This window comes from Culex pipiens, chromosome 2, assembly GCF_016801865.2.
Source record: "Culex pipiens pallens isolate TS chromosome 2, TS_CPP_V2, whole genome shotgun sequence".
In the NCBI taxonomy this organism is placed as follows: Eukaryota; Metazoa; Arthropoda; class Insecta; order Diptera; family Culicidae; genus Culex; species Culex pipiens.
This window is the reverse complement of record NC_068938.1, coordinates 81,735,523-81,755,551: the sequence shown is the minus strand read 5'-3', so window position 1 is coordinate 81,755,551 and position 20,029 is coordinate 81,735,523. Positions and strand designations below refer to the sequence as shown.

General features: G+C 40.3%; 1 protein-coding gene across 1 annotated transcript; it reads left to right on the top strand.

The window, feature by feature from the left end:
• Positions 1–288: 288 nt before the first annotated feature.
• LOC120423662 (collagen alpha-1(V) chain-like) lies at positions 289–19,805 on the top strand. Its single transcript, XM_039587545.2, has 14 exons — positions 289–426; positions 1,010–1,277; positions 4,062–5,680; positions 7,466–7,610; positions 7,864–8,052; positions 8,924–9,417; positions 9,478–9,729; positions 9,793–10,044; positions 10,116–10,692; positions 11,015–11,167; positions 11,358–11,591; positions 17,899–18,765; positions 18,826–19,010; positions 19,081–19,805. The coding sequence occupies exons 2-14, from the start codon at positions 1,091–1,093 to the stop codon at positions 19,444–19,446; spliced, it is 5,520 nt and encodes a 1,839-aa protein (XP_039443479.1). The 5' UTR covers positions 289–426; positions 1,010–1,090; the 3' UTR covers positions 19,447–19,805.
• The last annotated feature ends 224 nt before the right edge of the window (positions 19,806–20,029 follow it).

The following is a 20,029-nucleotide window of genomic DNA, read 5'->3' as shown; positions in this document are numbered from 1 at the left end:
TAACATTAAGTTGATTAATAAACTGTCAATGAATCCGTTTTGTGCCGGCCCTGATACTCTTCACGGGTGTTCCACTCAGGAACAGGGAAAGATGTACTTTTCTTTTTAAAGAAATAATAATTATTATACTTTGCAGTTTTGCTTTTATCACTCATTGAGCTTCGCGATCTGTTTTATGAATCAAAACTTCAATTTGGCACAATTTGTTAGTTTTGAACTAATTTCCCACCCACGCACACACTCCGCCGCGGCCAGAAGCTGGTGTCACAATCTGCGCCCGCCTTTGCTGGACTCGCACATTAGAACAAAACAAGTGAGTGAGGTTTGGAGAATCGTTTAAAAAGTCAAGAAAACTGACCGCAATCGCTTGGTGTGAGCCAGTCTGTGATTGGCTTTCCGAGAGCAAACAACGGCGATGTTCAAAAAGTAAGTGCGGAAAGTGTGACCTGTGGCAGTTTTAGAATGAAATTTAGAATGTTTCTGAGTGATGGAAATGCTGCAAGGATTATGAGAAAGTTGTTTGAAATGATCAGGAAAAATATTGATTTGTGAGATTTAAAGTGTGGATAAATGATGAAAAACGTATTTAAATTTGATGTTTAAATATGTTTAAAAATGATTAAAAAAAATGTTTAGATTATTCTTAAGTATGAAATACGACAAATTAATCAATCTTTTTTAATAAGAGTTTGTTACTTAACAATTGAATAACAGGAAAATTAAGTAACCTACTTGATGTGCTTTCGAAAGTTCTGCTGCAGCGATGATGAAATCCAAAGTGATAACAGCCGAATTAGAAGTGGTCCAGTTCAAATTTAGAAAGCAAAAAAAAAGTCGAGATAAGAAAGTTCTGTGACCGGCTGTGATTTGGGAGCGACGTCATCGTTTGCCGGTTTGAAAAAAAAAAAGAAAAACACAAAAACTGCTTAGTGCACGTGGTTAATGGCAAGAGTTTTTGTTTTTGGTTTTAACAAATTGTGTTCTTGTTTCGTTTCGTTATCAATTGCAGTGAAATCACCGGACCACAGGCCGAAAAAAGAGAAGAAGAAAATTTACACTAGTGCGATTTAGAGTGCAGTAACAGTTTAGAATGAGAGAGGCAGACGCAAGGAGAGGAAAACCGGGATGGTCCGGCGGATTCCGGCAGCGGAAATGTTACACACTTGGGGGTGTGGAAAATTATCGAGTGCCGGCCGCCAGCATCTTCGGGGGAGTTGTAACGGTCGCCATCATTGCTGCTGGATTATTCGTCGGTTGTGAGGCTGTTCCTAGCAAAGGTTAGTAATTCTGACTATGTTAGTTTTGAACGATATTTTTGGATGCTGTAGTGAATTTTTAGCTGAGTAATTTTTAAATTACAAGTCATGGTTTCATCATATCGATGAAAACTGTGTTATAAAATGCATTTTATACCTACCAGTTTAGGAAATATGTATCAAAATCATATCAAATTATTCGCTCTACAGCATTGCCTTGGCGTTCTCGATTGCAAGATTCCTACTCGAAACTAGGTTTCTTTAGAATTTTTGAAAATCGACGATGTTTAGTATCGCAAAGTATTTTTTCGCTAAAATTTTTGTTTTCGTCAAATCTTACATTTTTTGAAAACTAATGATTGCAAAACAACTGAACTAGTGTAAAATGCATTTTAAAACACTTTTTCCAAACAAAAGATGAGCTATGGCTTGTCATTTCAATATTTATATTTTTTTATTTGGATTTTAAGAATGTGAAAAATCACGAATTGCTGTAAGTTATTTGGAAATAATGTATGTACACTAGGGTGCCCAGAAAAAATGAACCCCCGCTCCACAAGCGGAAAACGGTTTTTTGGGTTATTTTATGCATCTGTGCAAATTTTGAGCGAAATTGGTTGAGATTAACCCATGATACCGAGCCTGAAGTAGGTGAAAAAATTGTTTTTCATACAAAAATGACATTTTTAAATCGCTGATAACTTTTCAGGAATGAATTTTACAGCTTTGGTATGTTCTACAAAGTTGTAGAGCGTTAAATTACCAATGAGAATCTCACTTTTGAGAATATTTGAATGGAAATAGCGCATCGTGCAGACCAAACAATAAAAAAAATGTTTTTATCATACATTTTTTCGATTTTTCCCATACAAACTTCACCCCCGAGTATCAATGGGTAAATGTTGACCAATTTTGCTCATATTTGGCTCAGAGTCCTACAATAGCTCAAAGAACAATATTCAGCTTGTGGAGCGAGGTTTTGAGAAAAAATCCCAAATTTTGGGCACCCTAATGTACACGGAGAAAAAAGAGTTATAAAAATGACAAAAAAAATATTAAAAAGATCCATACAAAATATAGTGATATTATTCATATACCTTTCATATTCCTAATATTTCTTTTTCGAAAAAACGATCAAATTATCAGTAAAATATAATTATTTCATCTAAAAATTAAAGAACAGTTTCAAATACATTCTAGTCTAATGTGTCTAAGAGATATAAGTCGATTTGTTAGCAAATTTACATGGTGTTTCATGCATTGTTCCACTAGTTAAGTAGAACGTACTGAAAATCAATAATTTTAAAATCAAATTTTGATGGTGCAAAACAAGATTTTTTAGAAACTTGTTTTATCAAAGTCTTAGCCAAAACCAGGAATAAGATAATTATCAAAAATCCAATCGATTTTTTAACGTTTTTAATGGGTTTCAACGAACATTGGTAGCAAAATGCCAAAAATTACCATGAAAATCATTTGTTTAATTTACAGAAAGTACATCTATGAAGAAAGAGCACTTATGGAAAATCTTTTCTATTTTTTTTTGTTCTTATTAGTCACGTAAGATTGTTCTCAACAGGATGTGCCAAAAACAAAAGCAAAGGTTTAGAATGAAAATTTTTAAACTGACAAGTTTGATCTTATGATAATGAAAGTAGCCTAATTTATATCTTATTATAAAATGATGAGCAAGCACTCGCTCATTTTTAAAATGCTATTTTTTTTTTATTTTTGCCGCATAACGCTAGAAAGATTTCTCTGGACAGGTTCTGTTTATCTTTTTTACATTTTATTAAATTTCTTCGCCAGTCCTATATCTTTTAAAGCCAAATAAAAATATTTTCATAAGTTTTTATCTCCCTCCTCAAAAGATGCGTTAGGGAGTCAAGTATCAAATTAAAAATTGTATCAAATTCTACAGAATATCAATTTCCGAATTTCACGGGACCCAGAAAAAATAAAAAAGAATCTAAAAGGGACAGATTTTTATATCAAAATTAAATTAATCTCAAGTCAACCAAGTTTGAACTTTAATTTTGTTTATTCTTCTTTCGAATTAAAAAGGTATAGACAAAATTAGAATGAAACAAAATTCTGAAGAAAAGCTGTTAAAATACTAAGGATACGTCAACCGAATAGCTATCTCTGTTTTCTCAATATTTTTTTCTTCCCCAATTGAATATTCAGTCATATAATAGCTTACTTTAATTATTTTATTTTTTTCCTGATAGCCTCCTCCAATCAAGGTTCCTGTAATACAACTGAGATAAAGTTTGCTGTACCTTTTGAATGTTACTTTTACAAGAATTTTAACTTTTATTCGAAAAGTAAAAATAAATTCGTTTATTTTTCAAAAATGCTGAGCAACCTTTTCAACTCCTAAAGTCAATTTGAAAAATGTTTTGGTTGAAAACATTAAAATTTAAAATAAACATGAATCCTCTATGTGCAAAAAACAGCAAAAAAACAAAATTCAAGAAATTTGAAATTCTGTTTGGTAGAAGAATAACTGACCCTTAACATTTTGTGATAACTTGATGATTCAAATTTCGTTTTAATTTGACTTAATCTATTTTGATTAATTGCATTGTAATAAATAAATGTAATTTGATAATAAATGTAATTTGCATAAAAAGGCGTTGGGGGTAATTTTTTTGTTGAAAGTTATTTCTAATGATTGATTTAAGAAAATTGTAAAACTTCACGGGAATTCAAGAAAATTTCAAAATTTTAAGAAATTCTCGCGTTTTGCGAATTGTTAAATTTTACTTACTCTTCTAATCATCCTTTAAATTTTACTTTCAGATGGACTCGTTGACTTCATCGAGCTGTTTGGGATCCCTAGGCTACCCTCGGGCATCACACCCACTACAGGCATGTGCAACGAGACCCGCAACGAGTACCAAACGTATCCGGCGGCGGCCTACAACCTCAACCAGGACACGGTGCTGAGCATCGGCACGACCCAAGCCTTCCCGGGCGGCTTTCCTACGGACTTTTCCCTGCTGGTTGTGCTGAAGGCCACCCCCAACCTTGTTCGGGTACCGCTGTTTTCGGTGTACTCGTCCGACTCGGAGGAGGTCCTGATGCTGATGGTCGGCATGGAAGTGGCGCTGTACTACCAAGATACCGACGGTGAACCTGAGGAGGAGAGTTTGATCAGCTTCGGCGTTGGTATCGACGATCAGCGGTGGCATCGGTTGGGAATCAGTGTTAAGGGAGATTCTGTCACGTTGGTATTGGACTGTAACACCCAGATCACTAGACAACTGAAGAGGAAACCATCTTCGACGATTGCCGCCGATGGATTGATTCTGACGGGAATGCAGTTGAATGAAGATGATGGGTTCTTTACGGGAGATTTACAGATGTTCATGGTTGCGAATACACCCGATGAAGCGTACCACATCTGTACTAAGTATGCGCCCAGTTGTGCTGGATCAGCGGACTACGGATCGGTGCACATTTCTACCGGAGTTCATAGTCAGTCGTTTCAAGCTGGTTCAGCAGCCAATTCATCGTCGTCTTCCCAGCGTCAAAGTGGCTACGAAAGTACCCGTGATCAGGTGAACAGACAAGTGGTTTCAAGTGCAAGTTCTGCAGCGGGTAGCCAAAGCTATGGTCATCGTGAGTTTGTTGATTTGACGGGGGAGGCCGATGGACTCGAAAGCATTGGAGAAGATGACGAATATTATAACAATCTAGAACTTGAGGGTGAATCGAAACAACCCGAGCACCAAACCTACAGTACAAGTACCCAGCGATCGTACGAAGATCAGTACAGAGCCGAGTTCAACCGAACAACCTCTGATGGCTATGATCAGTACGGAAGAAGACCAATTCTGCCATTGCCAGATCCAGAGTATGATTCGTCAGCCACGAACAGGAGACAACCTGACGGTGAACAACCGTACGAAGACATTGAACCCTTCCACGACCCAGGTTCTCCAGGCAGTGATGATTCTTCCGTCTCCTTTCCGATATTACCATCGAATAACCGAAGTATCGGTGGTGTCCGAACCATTGTCGGTCCTAGGGGTTTGCCTGGGGAACCAGGTCCGAAAGGAGAACCAGGTAGAGATGGCTTATCGGGACAATCGGGTCCCCCAGGACCTCCGGGACACGTTTTCATGATCCCACTGAGTCAATCAACTAACGAAAAGGGTCCCGACACGCAGGCGGAAGCGTTCCGACAGATGCTGTCCCAGCACATGATGGCGATGCGTGGAACCGACGGACCTATGGGATTGACGGGTGTTCCGGGACCTGTCGGGCCTCCTGGGCCAGAGGGAACTAAAGGTGAGCCGGGAGATATCGGCGAACCGGGACCTAGAGGATTACGTGGGCCTGCAGGGTTGCCAGGAAGAGAGGGAAGACGCGGACGCGCTGGAAGAGACGGTGAACGTGGGCTTGCCGGATTACAGGTAGCGTATTTGAGATAGAGCGTCCAATTTCCCGTCCCGGGAAAAAAATTCCCGGGAATTCCCGGGATTTCCCGAAAAAAAATATTTCCCGTTTCCCGGGAAATTTGTAAATTTCCCGGGAATTCCCGAAATTCAAGCGGAGGTATACATTTCTTAACTTTTTGGAACTTTTTTTTGAAATTGCTTTGAAAAAATAATAAATGAACAAACTTAACATGATTTTGTTCAATTTAATGTATTGTTTGGTTTTATATATAATTGATCAGATTATCAGAAATTATGATATCAAAATTATTTCTGATAATATTAATTTTTGAAGCAACTGGGAATAGATCCTGCGTAATGAGTATTAAATTATTACAAATAGGTAAGCTTTTAACAGATTGATGTTATTTCATCAAAACAATAAAAACTCCTTACCTCCAAATTAACATTGAGATTTTATTAGGTTTTTGTTTACCATGATCAAATGAGATGAAAATGAAAAGAATTAATTCAATTGGTTGAATACCTAGTACTAAAGAAATTACAATTTGAAGTAAAAGAATTATGGAGCACTGGTGCAACTACAGGTGTTAGAGGGTTAAATGTAAAAAAATAGAAGACTTTTTGTGGAATGATGTTAATTTATCGTATAATTTAAATCATGTTGCATAATAATACAAAAAAAATCATTGAAAAATTACTTTCTATTGTTTTTTTTTCTCAAAAAATGCAAAAATATATTCAAAGCTTGCTTCAAATATTTGAAAACATTGGGTTGTTTGGAGTAAAACCAACACTAAAAAGCTTTACCATTTGTTCAAGAGCTGAAACCAGTATTTGTGATGAAAAACATAATTTCTTTTTTTTTTCTCATTTCAATAAACTGGTCACAGAGGCAAGTTTAAAATTTCTCATCAAAAAATACCAAAATACATTTTCTTGTAGTTGAATGATTTTTTACATGCAGTCAAGCTGTTAATTGATCTTCACACTTATTTAAACCATTAATGTTGATGTCCTATACAATTTTGTTGCATAATATTAATTAAAACCAAGATCATAACAATTTTCAATAAATTTAAAATTTCCCGTTTCCCGGGAAATTTTTAACCCCGGGAAATTGGACGCTCTAATTTGAGATCTTTCATTTATCAAAATGATCCGCAAATGTTTGTATTTACACAGTAAACAAATCATGGTAATATTACATTTGGTAAGGGGTACATCTTTTATGTCAAAAAGTGTTATTTTCCACTTTTTCAGTTTAAATTGAGGTAAAATTACAACATTAAAGAGGTAATATTCAACCTACCAAAATTACACTTTCCAAATTTACAATATTTTTTACTGTGTAGCCTTAAGCATTTATTCGTTGGTATTATAATACAAGCGTTACAATATTGTGACAGGATTTTCAAAAAAAAATAAAGTAATAAGTTTAGAACATAATTGCAAATAATTTTTCGAAAAAATACTGTAAATGCATTGTAAAAATTGTAATTAGATGTTTGTGAAAATTTAAAATCACCATGATTTTTCAGACTACACAGCATAAAATTGTGTAAACTCTTTTATGATGTAATATTACCTCAATTCAGACTAAAAAGGAGCATTACAACGAAAAAGTGGAAAATTTACTCATTTTTAGAGGTAAAACTACGCATTTTTTCTGGCTTAAAAGATGTACCCCTTTACTGATGTAATATTACCATGACTTTTTACTGTGTATATTTTTGTATCCTTTTCTACATGAATGACCTTATAATTCTTATTGTTGTCTTACTCAATGCCGAATTACAGGGTTTGAAGGGAGAACCGGGACCGATTGGATTACCGGGCATTCCTGGCGAAAAGGGTGAACGCGGCCGAATTGGACATGCCGGAGAAAAAGGAGCCCAAGGTCACGAAGGAATCCAGGGTGAAGATGGCCCTCCGGGGTTGCCAGGTAAGTGTGATTCTTGTAGAAATTTAAACAAGATTTATACAAAAATTCAGCCCGTAATACAGTGCTAGCCAGTTTTTACCATTTTTAAGTTTCTTAACTATTTTTGGGTAAAAAACTCATTAGCTTATAGTTCGTGTTCCAAGAAATAGTATTTGCGGATATTTGCGGATCATGCCCTAAAATATCCGAAAAATCGATCAACGGCGGAATGATCATAAAAAACTTTTTATCATTTAACGTGCCCTATCAACAGGTCTTCCGGGAGAGCTTGGACCACGAGGTTTCACTGGCGGGAGAGGATTTCCAGGACCTCCTGGGAACCCTGGCTTACCGGGCACTGAAGGCTTACCAGGAGTGAAGGGAAATCCTGGCCCTCAGGGTCAGCCGGGAGCACCTGGACAAACGGGCCCTACAGGACCGATTGGCCCTCCAGGACCTCAAGGTAATGTAACCATTAGGATGTAACAAAAATGACTTTTTGGCGGGCATTCAGGGGTTTGTTCCGGTGGGCATACTGAGCCCAAATCCCAAATATGAGCTTGATTGGACGTAACAGGAGCTGGCGCTCCGCCCTTCAATTTTAAATGGGATTTAACCCGTAAAAAAATATTTTTTCAAAAATGTCAATTTTTGAGGCACTTTGGCCACTGAAGCGTTTACCAAAAACATCACTGGCGTGTAGGCCAGATCCTTGCGCATCTTTTGGTATATATAACATTGAAGTTTGGAGCACCCTGGAGCTCGGTACAGACCTTCAAAGTTTGGCATTTTTTCGAAAAACTGGCCCCGGCAAAAAAGATATGCGTCGCGTCTCGCGACGCCCGAGACGCCATTTGATTTTGCTGGGACCGATTTTTCGAAAAAATGCCAAACTTTGAAGGTCTGTACCGAGCTCCAGGGTGCTACAAACTTCAATGTTATATATACCAAAAGATGCGCAAGGATCTGGCCTACACGCCAGTGATGTTTTTGGTAAACGCTTCAGTGGCCAAAATGCCTCAAAAATTGACATTTTTGAAAAAATCTTTTTTTACGGGTTAAATCCCATTTAAAATTGAAGGGTGGAGCGCCAGCTCCTGTTACGTCCAATCAAGCTCATATTTGGGATTTGGGCTCAGTATGCCCACCGGAACAAACCCCTGAATGCCCGCCAAAAAGTCATTTTTGTTACACTCTAGTAACCATACGTTCTATTTTATCAATCACTGCTCGGGAAAAGGCGAAACAAGTTTTCAGTCGACTCAAAAATCAAAACAATAACAGAATAAAATAATGATGTTTTTTTTACGTTCTTTCCAATAACCCTTCCTCAGGAAACATGGGTCCACCCGGAATTCCCGGACCTCACGGAAAGCCTGGTTTACCCGGTTTGCCGGGTGCTGACGGAGCACCAGGTCGAGAGGGAAATCCCGGAATAGTGGGACCGAAAGGAGATCAAGGACCACAAGGCGTTCAAGGATCGATCGGTTTTCCCGGAAATAGAGGTCCCAAAGGGGACGACGGAGAACGAGGAGCTCCGGGAGATCGCGGAGAGAAAGGTGAACGTGGTCATGACGGCGAAAAGGGTGACATGGGACCGTCTGGCGAACGTGGAGCGATAGGACCCCAAGGTATCACGGGCATCGAGGGTCCAGAGGGACCCAAGGGCTTTGAAGGACCTCGTGGGGAGCCTGGCGCGATGGGTTTGTCCGGGGAGAAGGGCAAGCAAGGCGTTCAAGGATTCACCGGATATCCTGGCCCGACCGGGGATAAGGGAGACAAGGGTTCCGTTGGCATTTCTGGACTGACGGGTGATAAAGGAGAAAGGGTAAGCTTAAAACAACCGAACTTTGATAGACAACATGACACAATTACAACCTTTCAACAGGGCAATACCGGACTACAAGGCGAACGCGGTGAAGTTGGACCGAGAGGTTTTCGAGGACCGCGTGGGCGTAGAGGCGCGGACGGAACTCCCGGTTTCAAGGGTGATACAGGTCAGCCAGGGGCACCAGGACCACAGGGAGAGATCGGGCTCCAAGGACCAGAAGGACCACGTGGCTTCATTGGGTTACCCGGAACTCAAGGCAACAACGGGAAAGATGGCCCACAGGGAACGCCTGGCGAGCGGGGACCTCCGGTAACTTGAAAATAAATGAAGTTACGAATGACATCTGAATAACTGCTGAACTTTTCTTTTTAGGGTGAAAATGGTAATCCAGGACCAACGGGTGCCCCCGGTGTCATTGGACCCCAGGGTCAAACCGGAGAACCAGGACCCGTTGGTGAACCAGGGATACCGGGGTTACCCGGAATGCCAGGTGAGCCGGGAGTTCCTGGTGATACCGGCAAGGAAGGTCAAGTTGGACCTCCAGGTCCACCTGGTAAAAATGGACCACCTGGAGCGCAAGGGTTGTCTGGTTTCCCGGGAGAACGCGGAATGATGGGAATGCCGGTAGGTATTTCAGATTCAGAGTCGTATGTGTCATAAGTAACCACCTTTAATATTTTATAATTTAATTCAAGGGTCTACCTGGCCTGAAAGGAGAAATCGGCGTTCCGGGCAATTCCGGGCCCGTCGGTGACAAAGGTCAACCTGGAGAACCCGGCAAAGAGGGACCTCCGGGACCAGAGGGTCGTCGTGGTCAAACGGGACCTCCAGGTTCTGTAGGCTTGAAAGGGGAGCGTGGTGATATGGGCTTGATGGGACCTATCGGAAGAGATGGATTGCCAGGTCAACGAGGGTTAACGGGACCTCCCGGGCCCCAAGGACCACCAGGAGAAGACGGCGATAAAGGAGACATGGGTCCTCCCGGTGAAAAAGGCTTCAAAGGTGCGCAGGGCGAGGCAGGTCCAACTGGGTCGCCAGGATCACAGGGAAGTCGCGGGGAACCTGGAGCTGCTGGTCCACCCGGTGAAAAGGGGCCTCCAGGAGAAATGGGTCGTGCCGGCGGGAAGGGTGAGGACGGTCCAACGGGATTACCGGGACCTCCTGGCGCTTCGGGGCCCCAAGGAATGCCTGGTCCGCCCGGGATGAAAGGTGGTCGCGGAGATGACGGACCGATTGGGCCGGCAGGTCCCATTGGTTTACCAGGGGAACCAGGTAAGGTCATGATCGGGTACATAAACACTTTTCTTGGATAGTCAACCAATGTCATGCTAGTTAGTTATTCGAATGTTGCTGTCTCAAAGTCAAGACATTCAAGATGGCGGCCAATAATTATGGCGGCTGCACGGAACATTCTCATTATCTCAATATGAAATGCTAACGACCAGTTGATTTCAACTAGTTTTGGGTTTCTGAACCCAAATATGACTCCCAGAATCGTCCACAGTGATCTTTAAGCGGAAAGGAAAATTGATTGGTTACTCATTTAACTAATTTTTTTTTATTTATTTATTCCTGCTACTGTTACTCGCTACAGGTAGAAGAGGACCTCGTGGCGCAGAAGGAGGACCAGGAGCGACAGGTCCTGCGGGGCCGCAAGGTTTAGCTGGTGAACCTGGGGCACAGGGGCCCCCGGGGCCACAAGGTCCCGAAGGGAAGGAAGGTGAAAAGGGATCTATTGGACCAAAAGGTGAGTTTGTTCAATCTATCAAAAGGGAGATAATGTAGATTTTAAAGCAGTTTCTTAATAGATTCATACCATAATTTATACTAGCTATATCAAGTACAAAGGAACAACTATTACTTTTTATCCATTATCCTTAACTCATATATCCGCACTAACATTATATTTCACTGTTTCCATCTTTTGAACCAAAAAGGTGAGGAAGGTAAGAGTGGACCACCTGGACCTCCCGGAAAGCGTGGCCCAGCTGGCGCAGAAGGACCAAAAGGAGTGGCCGGTGCGCAAGGTTTCCCTGGTAATCCGGGTGAACCGGGCGTGGTTGGCCCTAAAGGAGATACTGGGAAGGACGGCGAAGACGGAAAACAGGGTGAACCTGGGCTGTCCGGAGAACCTGGACCTGTGGGGTTGCCTGGAGAGATGGGATCACCGGGTAAGATGGATGATATTTGTGATATTTAGGAGGGGGGATACATATAGGTTTTGACGTCTCTTATTCAGGAAGGTGTACTGAATATGTAAATTACAGTAAAAATAATTTATTGATATGGCAAGAAGGTACATTTTTTTTAACAAATATCTGCACCAATCAGATTGTGTCGGTTTCACTCTTTTTGAAGACACAGAAGAAATTTTTGCTCAAGATTAATTGTGTTTAAAAATTTATTATATAATTTTGTGATGCACCCATTAACCTTCCGGTTGACAATAATTTATAAATGATGATTTTCACAACTTTACAAGGAATAGGAAATTTTAAGTATCAGGTAATCAAAGAAATTTGTAACAATATTGACAGTTTGGCTGAAATTTGGAGCTGGATTTTGTAAATGTCTCGTGACGGAGGGGCGGTACGACCCCTTTCGTTTTTGAGCATTCGAAAAAAGATGTTTTTTCAATAATATGCAGCCATGGCGATGTTTTAGAAATTTTGCTACAAAGGGACCTTTAAGTAAAATTGGACGCCTGATTTGATAGCGGACTCTAAATTCTGAAAAAAAAAATATTTTAAAACCTCTACCAGTTTCGTTACTTAGCTGTAAAAATGTTTGACGTGTAATTTTTGAAATTCAATGAATTTTTCATTTTGAACAAAAAATTACATTTTAAGATATCGTGTTTTCTTATAACATTGTAGGGGTTTTTTGTGTATAACAAAATATAGAGCAGACAGTTTGTAAAAAAATAATGTATCATATACGAGGTTAACTTTCAACTATTGCGATTCTTTTGTGTTTCTTCTTGTTTCGTCGTTAGTGTCTGATCACAATAAAGTTACAAAAACATTAAATTTAAAAATAAAATAAAATAGTTCTAAATGAGAAACTTACCCTTCTGTGTTATTTCAGATTCAGATTTCAGATTTTCAGTACATCAAATTTTCCATAAATTTTACCGTAAAATGGGGTGACTTTGGTAGGGTTGAGATTTGTCCGCAAAATGAAGAGTATAAATTGAATACGGTTTGGGATCATACTGTCCTTGATAGAGAAGTGTTCAAAGTACCTCAACAAGAACTTTTCATAAAATTTTGAAAGGTTTAAAAAGTTAGTTAACTATAATTAAGAAAATGTTGATGAAAGGCAATATCTGGGTGATGAATAGAGATAATGCGTAACGTGATTTTCGAATGATCCCACTTTGTTTACATCTACAAAGTAGGAGACTGTTCAAGCACAAGCATGACATTTTTGCTAGAAAATTGTCGCGTTTCGACTGGTTAGAAGATATTTTTTTCTTTTTTACGGGTGACGAAAATTTCGGCGGGAGTGTTATTCTGCGATGTCGCAGATAAATTCCCTGACTGATTTTGGAAAAAAAAACATCGCTAATTCTAGCGAAGCTGATCCAACAAGCAGAGGAGATTTTCACTAACCAGGTTTTCAAATGGAAGCAAACCAAGAATCAAACAATAAAGACAGCTTCTGGATGTAGACAACCGCATCAACTCCATAAACAACTTCCATTTATAATTATAAAAAATGACGATCGCGCCCTCAACTTTCTTAAGATTTCTAGACTTCAACTATAGGTCCTCAAAGCCACACATTTTCTATTCTTGCAAAAAAAAAAAAAAAAAACTATTTTTAACGAACGATAACAATACTCTCTACTTTTGGTGAACAGTAAATTGGTTCCACTTTGACAGTTCAAAATTGAGGCCGTTTTGTTTGATCACCTTAAATCTGATTTTGACAAGAATAAAAACTATGACTATCAAAGTCACCCCGGAATTTAAACTAAGAAATTTTAACGTAACTATTTTTTCTAAACATTATTGAAAAAAAAAACTTTTCTTCTAAAATAGTGCATGGACTTTGTGGCCTACCCCAGTACATGTTTTAAAAATAACAATCTTTAGAAAAACCTTAGCAGTTGGAAAATATTCCAAAAATAAATTGAAATCCTATCAAAGTCACCCCGGTTTACGGTACATAAAATGACAGAGGTTTGAAAACTATTTAAGTTTTTTTTAAGAAAACATATTTTTTTCGGGATTTTTTGTATTTCATCTAATTGGGCGTCCAATTTTACATGAAAGTCCCTTTGACACCAAATTTCCAAACCATCACCAAGTTTCGTTAATCCGAAGTTCAATTATCCGAAGGTTTGTATGTGACTTCGGATAATCGGATCATAACCAAAACATTTTTTTCGTATTATTTTATTTTCTTACTTTTAAAATCAAATAAGAGTTCTGCGAGCCAATTTTAGTCAGATTTGAATAGGTAATTGCCTATTAAATTGGAAAATATTGTCTTTTCAATATTTGATCACCACCATTTTGGACGCCATGTTAGATAAAAAAATTCTAAATCATTTTATCGTAGTTTAGGGGTCAAAGTAAGTTAGACAAACAAAAAAAAAGACAACGAAAAAAAAAATATTTTTTCCTGATTCGATTATCCAAAGAAAATTTTTTTCGAGGCCTTCGGATAATCGCGTTTGGACTGTATTCAAAAATACAGCAATTCCCCACGAAAACAGCATGATTCGAAAAAAAAGTTCTCCGATCGGGCTCAAAATTTTTCTGAGGGATCCTTGGCCGAAATAATTAGACCCGTATTTTTTTGTTTGGCCATTAGGGTGACCTACGCCGTGTTAGGGTGGTTCGAAAAATGGCAATTTTCGTCGATTTTCGCAAAAACCACTTTTTTCAAAAAATCATATCTCCGCGCCATTTCATCCGATTTTAGCTGTCCTAGACGCAAAAGAAAGGTGATTAGTTTGGCTATTACCAAAATTTTCGTAATTAAAAGACGCAACTTTTGGTACCATAACATCTATAGGTCATCGCTGAAATTTTAAAATTATCGCAGTTTTAGTGAAAAAAATCGATTTTTTCTTGTTTTCGTCATTTTCCCATTTTTGCGCGTGGCGCGTCGAAAACCCCAGTTTTTATTTTCAAAAAATCGTATCTCAGAGTATCAAAAACATAACTTCACCATTTTTTGATATATTATGTGAAATTTTCCGAGGAATCCGATAAAAATATTTTCAGACATAGGCTCTTTGGTCCCGAGACCTTCAAAACAGCATTTTAAGTTTTCATACGACCTTTTCAAATGTTAAGCTAGATTTTTGAAACTTCTTACTATTTTTCCCAAATAGCCAAACTAATCACCTTTCTTTTGCGTCTAGGACAGCTAAAATCGGATGAAATGGCGCGGAGATATGATTTTTTGAAAAAAGTGGTTTTTGCGAAAATCGACGAAAATTGCCATTTTTCGAACCACCCTAACACGGCGTAGGTCACCCTAATGGTTAAACAAAAAAATACGGGTCTAATTATTTCGGCCAAGGATCCCCCAGAAAAAAATTGAGCTCGATTGGAGAACTTTTTTTTCGAATCATGCTGTTTTCGTGGGGAATTGCTGAATATTTATATCGATGCTGTCGTGCTATCATGTCGCACCCGCCATTTCGACGTTCCGAGAAAAACGCGTTTTAATGTTTGACCTTGAATAAACATAAACCAGAGCACGCAATGTAAACAATAAAAAACACGTTTTGTTTGGTTGGCCATTCTGTGCATTGTCCCGAAATTTGGTTGTATTTGGTTGCCGGAGTCCCGAGTTATAATTACAAATGTTTACGGTAGTCTCACTTGTACGTGCATCAAACGCATCCTGACCTGAAATCCTTTTGGCCAATTGTCGCACTTACATCAATTTTCAGGGAGTGACAAGATAGCACCACAAGATTGAAACTTCTTTCTAATCTAATCTAATCTAATCTAATCTAACCCTAGCGCAGCCAGTCTTTCGAGGGCATCCTGGAAAATGCCTTAGGTTGATTAACGCCTAGCATCCTCTTGTCATTATTAACAATTGCAGTGCCCCAATGCAATAAATTGCTTTGAAACATCACAAACGTTAAAGCGGCCAGGCCTACTGCGTAAAGTTAACCGCAAAGATGATTCGTTGAATTGGATTGAGTTCAAACAGCAATACACTGCCCATGTTCGCATAAATGTCCCATATGCAAAAACAGCAAGCTGAGAAAAACGCATTTGAAGTTTGTCCCACACATAAGGCTACGTGTTAAGTTTTGACGAAAAACTGGATTTCCTCCTGATTTCTAGAACAAAGTATTGGATGTTATAGGCTCTTTTGAAAGAGCACACGATTTTGAACCAAACTGCATCAATAACTCAAAAGTGATGAAAATGCATATGGGACATTTATGCGATCATGGGCAGTACAGTTCTGAATCTACAGGGGAGGAAGAAACGTGGGGATCCCCCGCTCACGTTCCTGTTTGTTTGAGTTACGAATCGTTGGGAGCCACCATGCTAAGAAGTTTTGGTGCTCCGGGACCCTCGGGGATGGGACATTGTATTTCCACAGATGCCCAGGACACTATTTGCCGTGGTTAAAGCGCCACAACTCGCTCTCTGTTGATGAGATGGAAAGACATTATTTTATGAAAGAAACATTGTTTTATTCACATAAATTATGCAAGTTTTTGCCAAATTCAACAGATAGGATATGATATTGAATTTAATATTACGATGCTTTATCACAATTAGAAAAAGAAAAGGACTTACCATAACAACAATTCAAGGCCCGCTCTGAAACCAAGGAAAAACTTACCACCAGAACGCACCCTCTTTAGCCCCTACCGTTCTACATTATCCTCTCCCTTGCCTTTGGCCAATCAGAAGACGCTTTCTTGCCATGCATCGCAGGAAAACGACTGCCACTGTGCAAAATGAACGCAGCATTGCGCCGGCTCAACCTCCTCTGATATTGTTGAAGTTTTCCACTGCATACCAGCCTAGGCTAAATACTCCAACCAACACAAACTCGATCATACATGGCGCACACCTCTTCGCATGATTTTGATCCATCAATCCCCCACTCGGAAAATAATCTGGTAAATTTGAGCGTCTGGCGCAGGCGGACGTTTGTCGTGCAGTTCAGACACACTTGGCACACTTATTCTAGACAACTTTTGCGTAACGCCAGACGAATCTGGCGAAAATCGGGCAAAATTTCAGCCAGCTGTCTGGCAGCAAAATCAACCGGTTTAATCGGTTGAACCGTGCACGACCGGTTTGTGTCATATTCGCCAGAAATCATGGCAGAAATCTGGGGCAAATCTGGGGAAAATTCTGCCAGATGGCTGGCGCAAGCCCCCAGACGAACGCCAGAAATGCGTCCGCCATTTCCGACCGGGCCCTTCCTTTACACACACAAACCCAAAAACGTCAACAAAAGTTGCGCTGCCCTGCAGGAAAGTGAGTTCACCGAATGACACTTGCACAACACGTTTTTTTTGCAACGCGCCGACTGCACCGCCATGAAAAAAGGAAGAAGAAGACACTGACACCGCTACTCAAGCAATATTTTCAAAGAAATCATCCAGAAATCCTCGATTTTCACAAAACATTCACTTTCCCGAGCATCAATGCTCAACTATTCAACATTAAAATGTACAACCGATACCGGAAACTACCGAAAACACGAAGAAATCACGAAAACTCGAAGCCACACAAAACAGACAACTGCACGCGGGCAATGTTGCCAACCTTCATCCCCACAAGATTGAAACTTCTTTCATATGAAAAGTGACAAAAATCGGCGGAGCATTTTTGGTTTTTATTGAATATCTCAGGATTGAAAACGAATTTTGGGGATCTGTGAAGGTCAAAAGGTGAGGCATTGTGAGCTGCACAAAATGGCGTTCTCAACTCAATTTGGCCCAAAATGCATGTACGACAAGTTAGTACGACGGCGACGATATGTAGAAAGTTTTGTTTCACCTTCCTGATTAAGAGTATGTTCGATTCAAAATATTCTATCGGTGAAATATGCATTATTCAGAAAAAATGTGTTTTACCATATAAAGTATCATGGGAGGAGGCGCATGTTAAATTCTAATAATTTGTTAATAAGCCTTATGATATGACGTGTTTCAAAATGTTTTGCATTTCTTTTACCTTTGATTAGCACAAACTTTCGAAATAAGTACTTTTCAATCATTTTTTTTAAATTTTATTTAGTACCATGCGTCTCCATTAGTATGAAAAAACACATTTTTTTCTGCAAAACGCAATTTCACCGATAGAATATTTTGAACCGAACATATTCTTAATCAGGGAGGTGAAACACATACCGGGTCATAATACGCTTTGTAATCTTCCAGACTAACATGTATGTATCCCCTTAAGTAGTGTTTTGAAGAATGTCCCTTTACGAAGAATGCTTGTAAATTTCAATATCATTCTTTTGTAGGAAAAATGGGTCCAGAAGGTCCTGCCGGCAGCCAAGGGACTCCTGGGCTACCTGGAGAAAAGGGAGACCGTGGGTTGCCAGGGCCAGCTGGCAACATTGGCATAACTGGACCCCAGGGCATGCCCGGACCGCAAGGTTTAACCGGTTTGAGGGGATCGCCAGGAGCTTCGGGCGAGATTGGACCAACGGGTAAATCTGGCGAAACAGGACCTGCGGGTAAGATTGGCGAGACTGGGGCCAAGGGACAGAAAGGTGACCGTGGTAAGCGTGGACCCAAGGGTCACCGAGGTGAGCTTGGAATGGTTGGCTTGAAGGGCGACATGGGCGAGAAAGGTGACAAGGGAAGTCGTGGTAATCAAGGTATAGATGGTCCAAAGGGTCCTCCGGGTCCTGTTGGGCCTTTGGGTTTGAAGGGCAATGACGGTCCTCAAGGCACGCCCGGTGGTGATGGTCCATTGGGGCCGAAAGGTTCTGAGGGCGTTGCTGGAATGCGAGGTGATCCAGGACCTCCAGGATTACCTGGCCCGCCTGGTCCTCCTGCTGAGGCTCCACTTATTCCTCCGGAATTGCTGTTCCGCATGAGTGAGTTCTCCATCACAAAGGGAGAAGATCGAATGAAGCGAGAGGCTGAGGACATTCCGGAAGAGGAGGATGACTTTGACGAAGAACTGCTCAAGATTGAGCCCAAGAAAAAGAAGAAGAAAAAGAAGATCAAGGATGACTTGGGACCCAAGTTCCTGGACATGTACAGCTCGATCTACTCGATGCGCCAAGAGCTGGACCGGATCCGGAAGCCAGTGGGCACGAGAGAAAACCCGGGACGTACCTGCCGTGATCTGCACTATGGCCATCCCCAGTTCAAGGACGGTAAGTAGATAACTCAGAAAGGCGGCAACGTTTCTTCCTGACTTATACGCTTACCCCTAGGTTGGTACTGGATCGACCCGAACCTCGGTATGGCGGACGACGCCGTGTACGTGTTCTGCAACATGACGGCCGAGGGTGAAACGTGCGTCTTCCCGGATTTGCACAGCTCCCAGATGCCGAACATCCCGTGGCGAAAGGAGAACGACAAGACCGACTGGTACTCGAACCTCCGGGGTGGATTCAGGGTAAGAGATTGGTCATTGATCATTCTTCACATTAAATAATTCTAACAACATATCTTCACCACCCCCCCAGATATCGTACGAAACCGTTGGAGTGGTTCAGATGACCTTCCTGCGGATCCTCTCGCAAGGTGCGTACCAGAACTTCACCTACACGTGCATGAACAGTGTGGCCTGGTTCAGCACGGAGGAAAACAACTACGACAATGCGATACGATTCCTGGGCGACAACGAAATCGACTTGGGCTACGAAAACTCCAAACTACGCCCGGGCGTGCTGATGGATGGCTGCAAAACGGGAAAAAGCAAGAGTGAAACGATCTTCGAAATTCGAACTGCCAAGCTGCAGTACCTGCCGATAATTGACTTTTATCCGGTGGACTACGGGCAGCCCCAGCAAGCGTTCGGTTTCCAGGTGGGACCGGTTTGCTTCAAATGACGAAAACGAGCTACGAAATAATGGACTTTGAAAGCCAGGAAAACGATTTGAAATAACGCGATATTCTAATGTTAGACATGAGAGTATTCCTAATGAGAAGTAGCTTAAGTTAATATTAAAATATAATTTAAGAAACACACACACACACATTTTAGAACTGTAAGGGGGACCAAACTATACTTAAGTTGCATAAGTTAAACATAAACTACAATGGACTGAATAACATCCTAAGTCAGGTGGGGAACCTACCTCTAACTTAGTTGTAAGAGATTTCAAAGTACACACACACACAAAAACACTTTGAATATCACTGCCAAAACCGTTGATTTGTAAATTGTTGAAATAAAAAAATAAATAAACAGCAGACAACCTCGTTTTATATAAATAAATAAGATTTATTCTCCGCCAACTCACACAGCAGTTGCTCCGACCCCTCTTCGATTTACGTGAAACTTGTTCCTAAGGGGTAACTTTTGTTCCTGATCACGAATCCTAGTTCCTTTTTTTTAAATCTCGTTTCATTTTTGAACATGCGAAAAAGAGGTGTTTTTCAATAAAACGGTGATGAGATAAAAATTTGGTG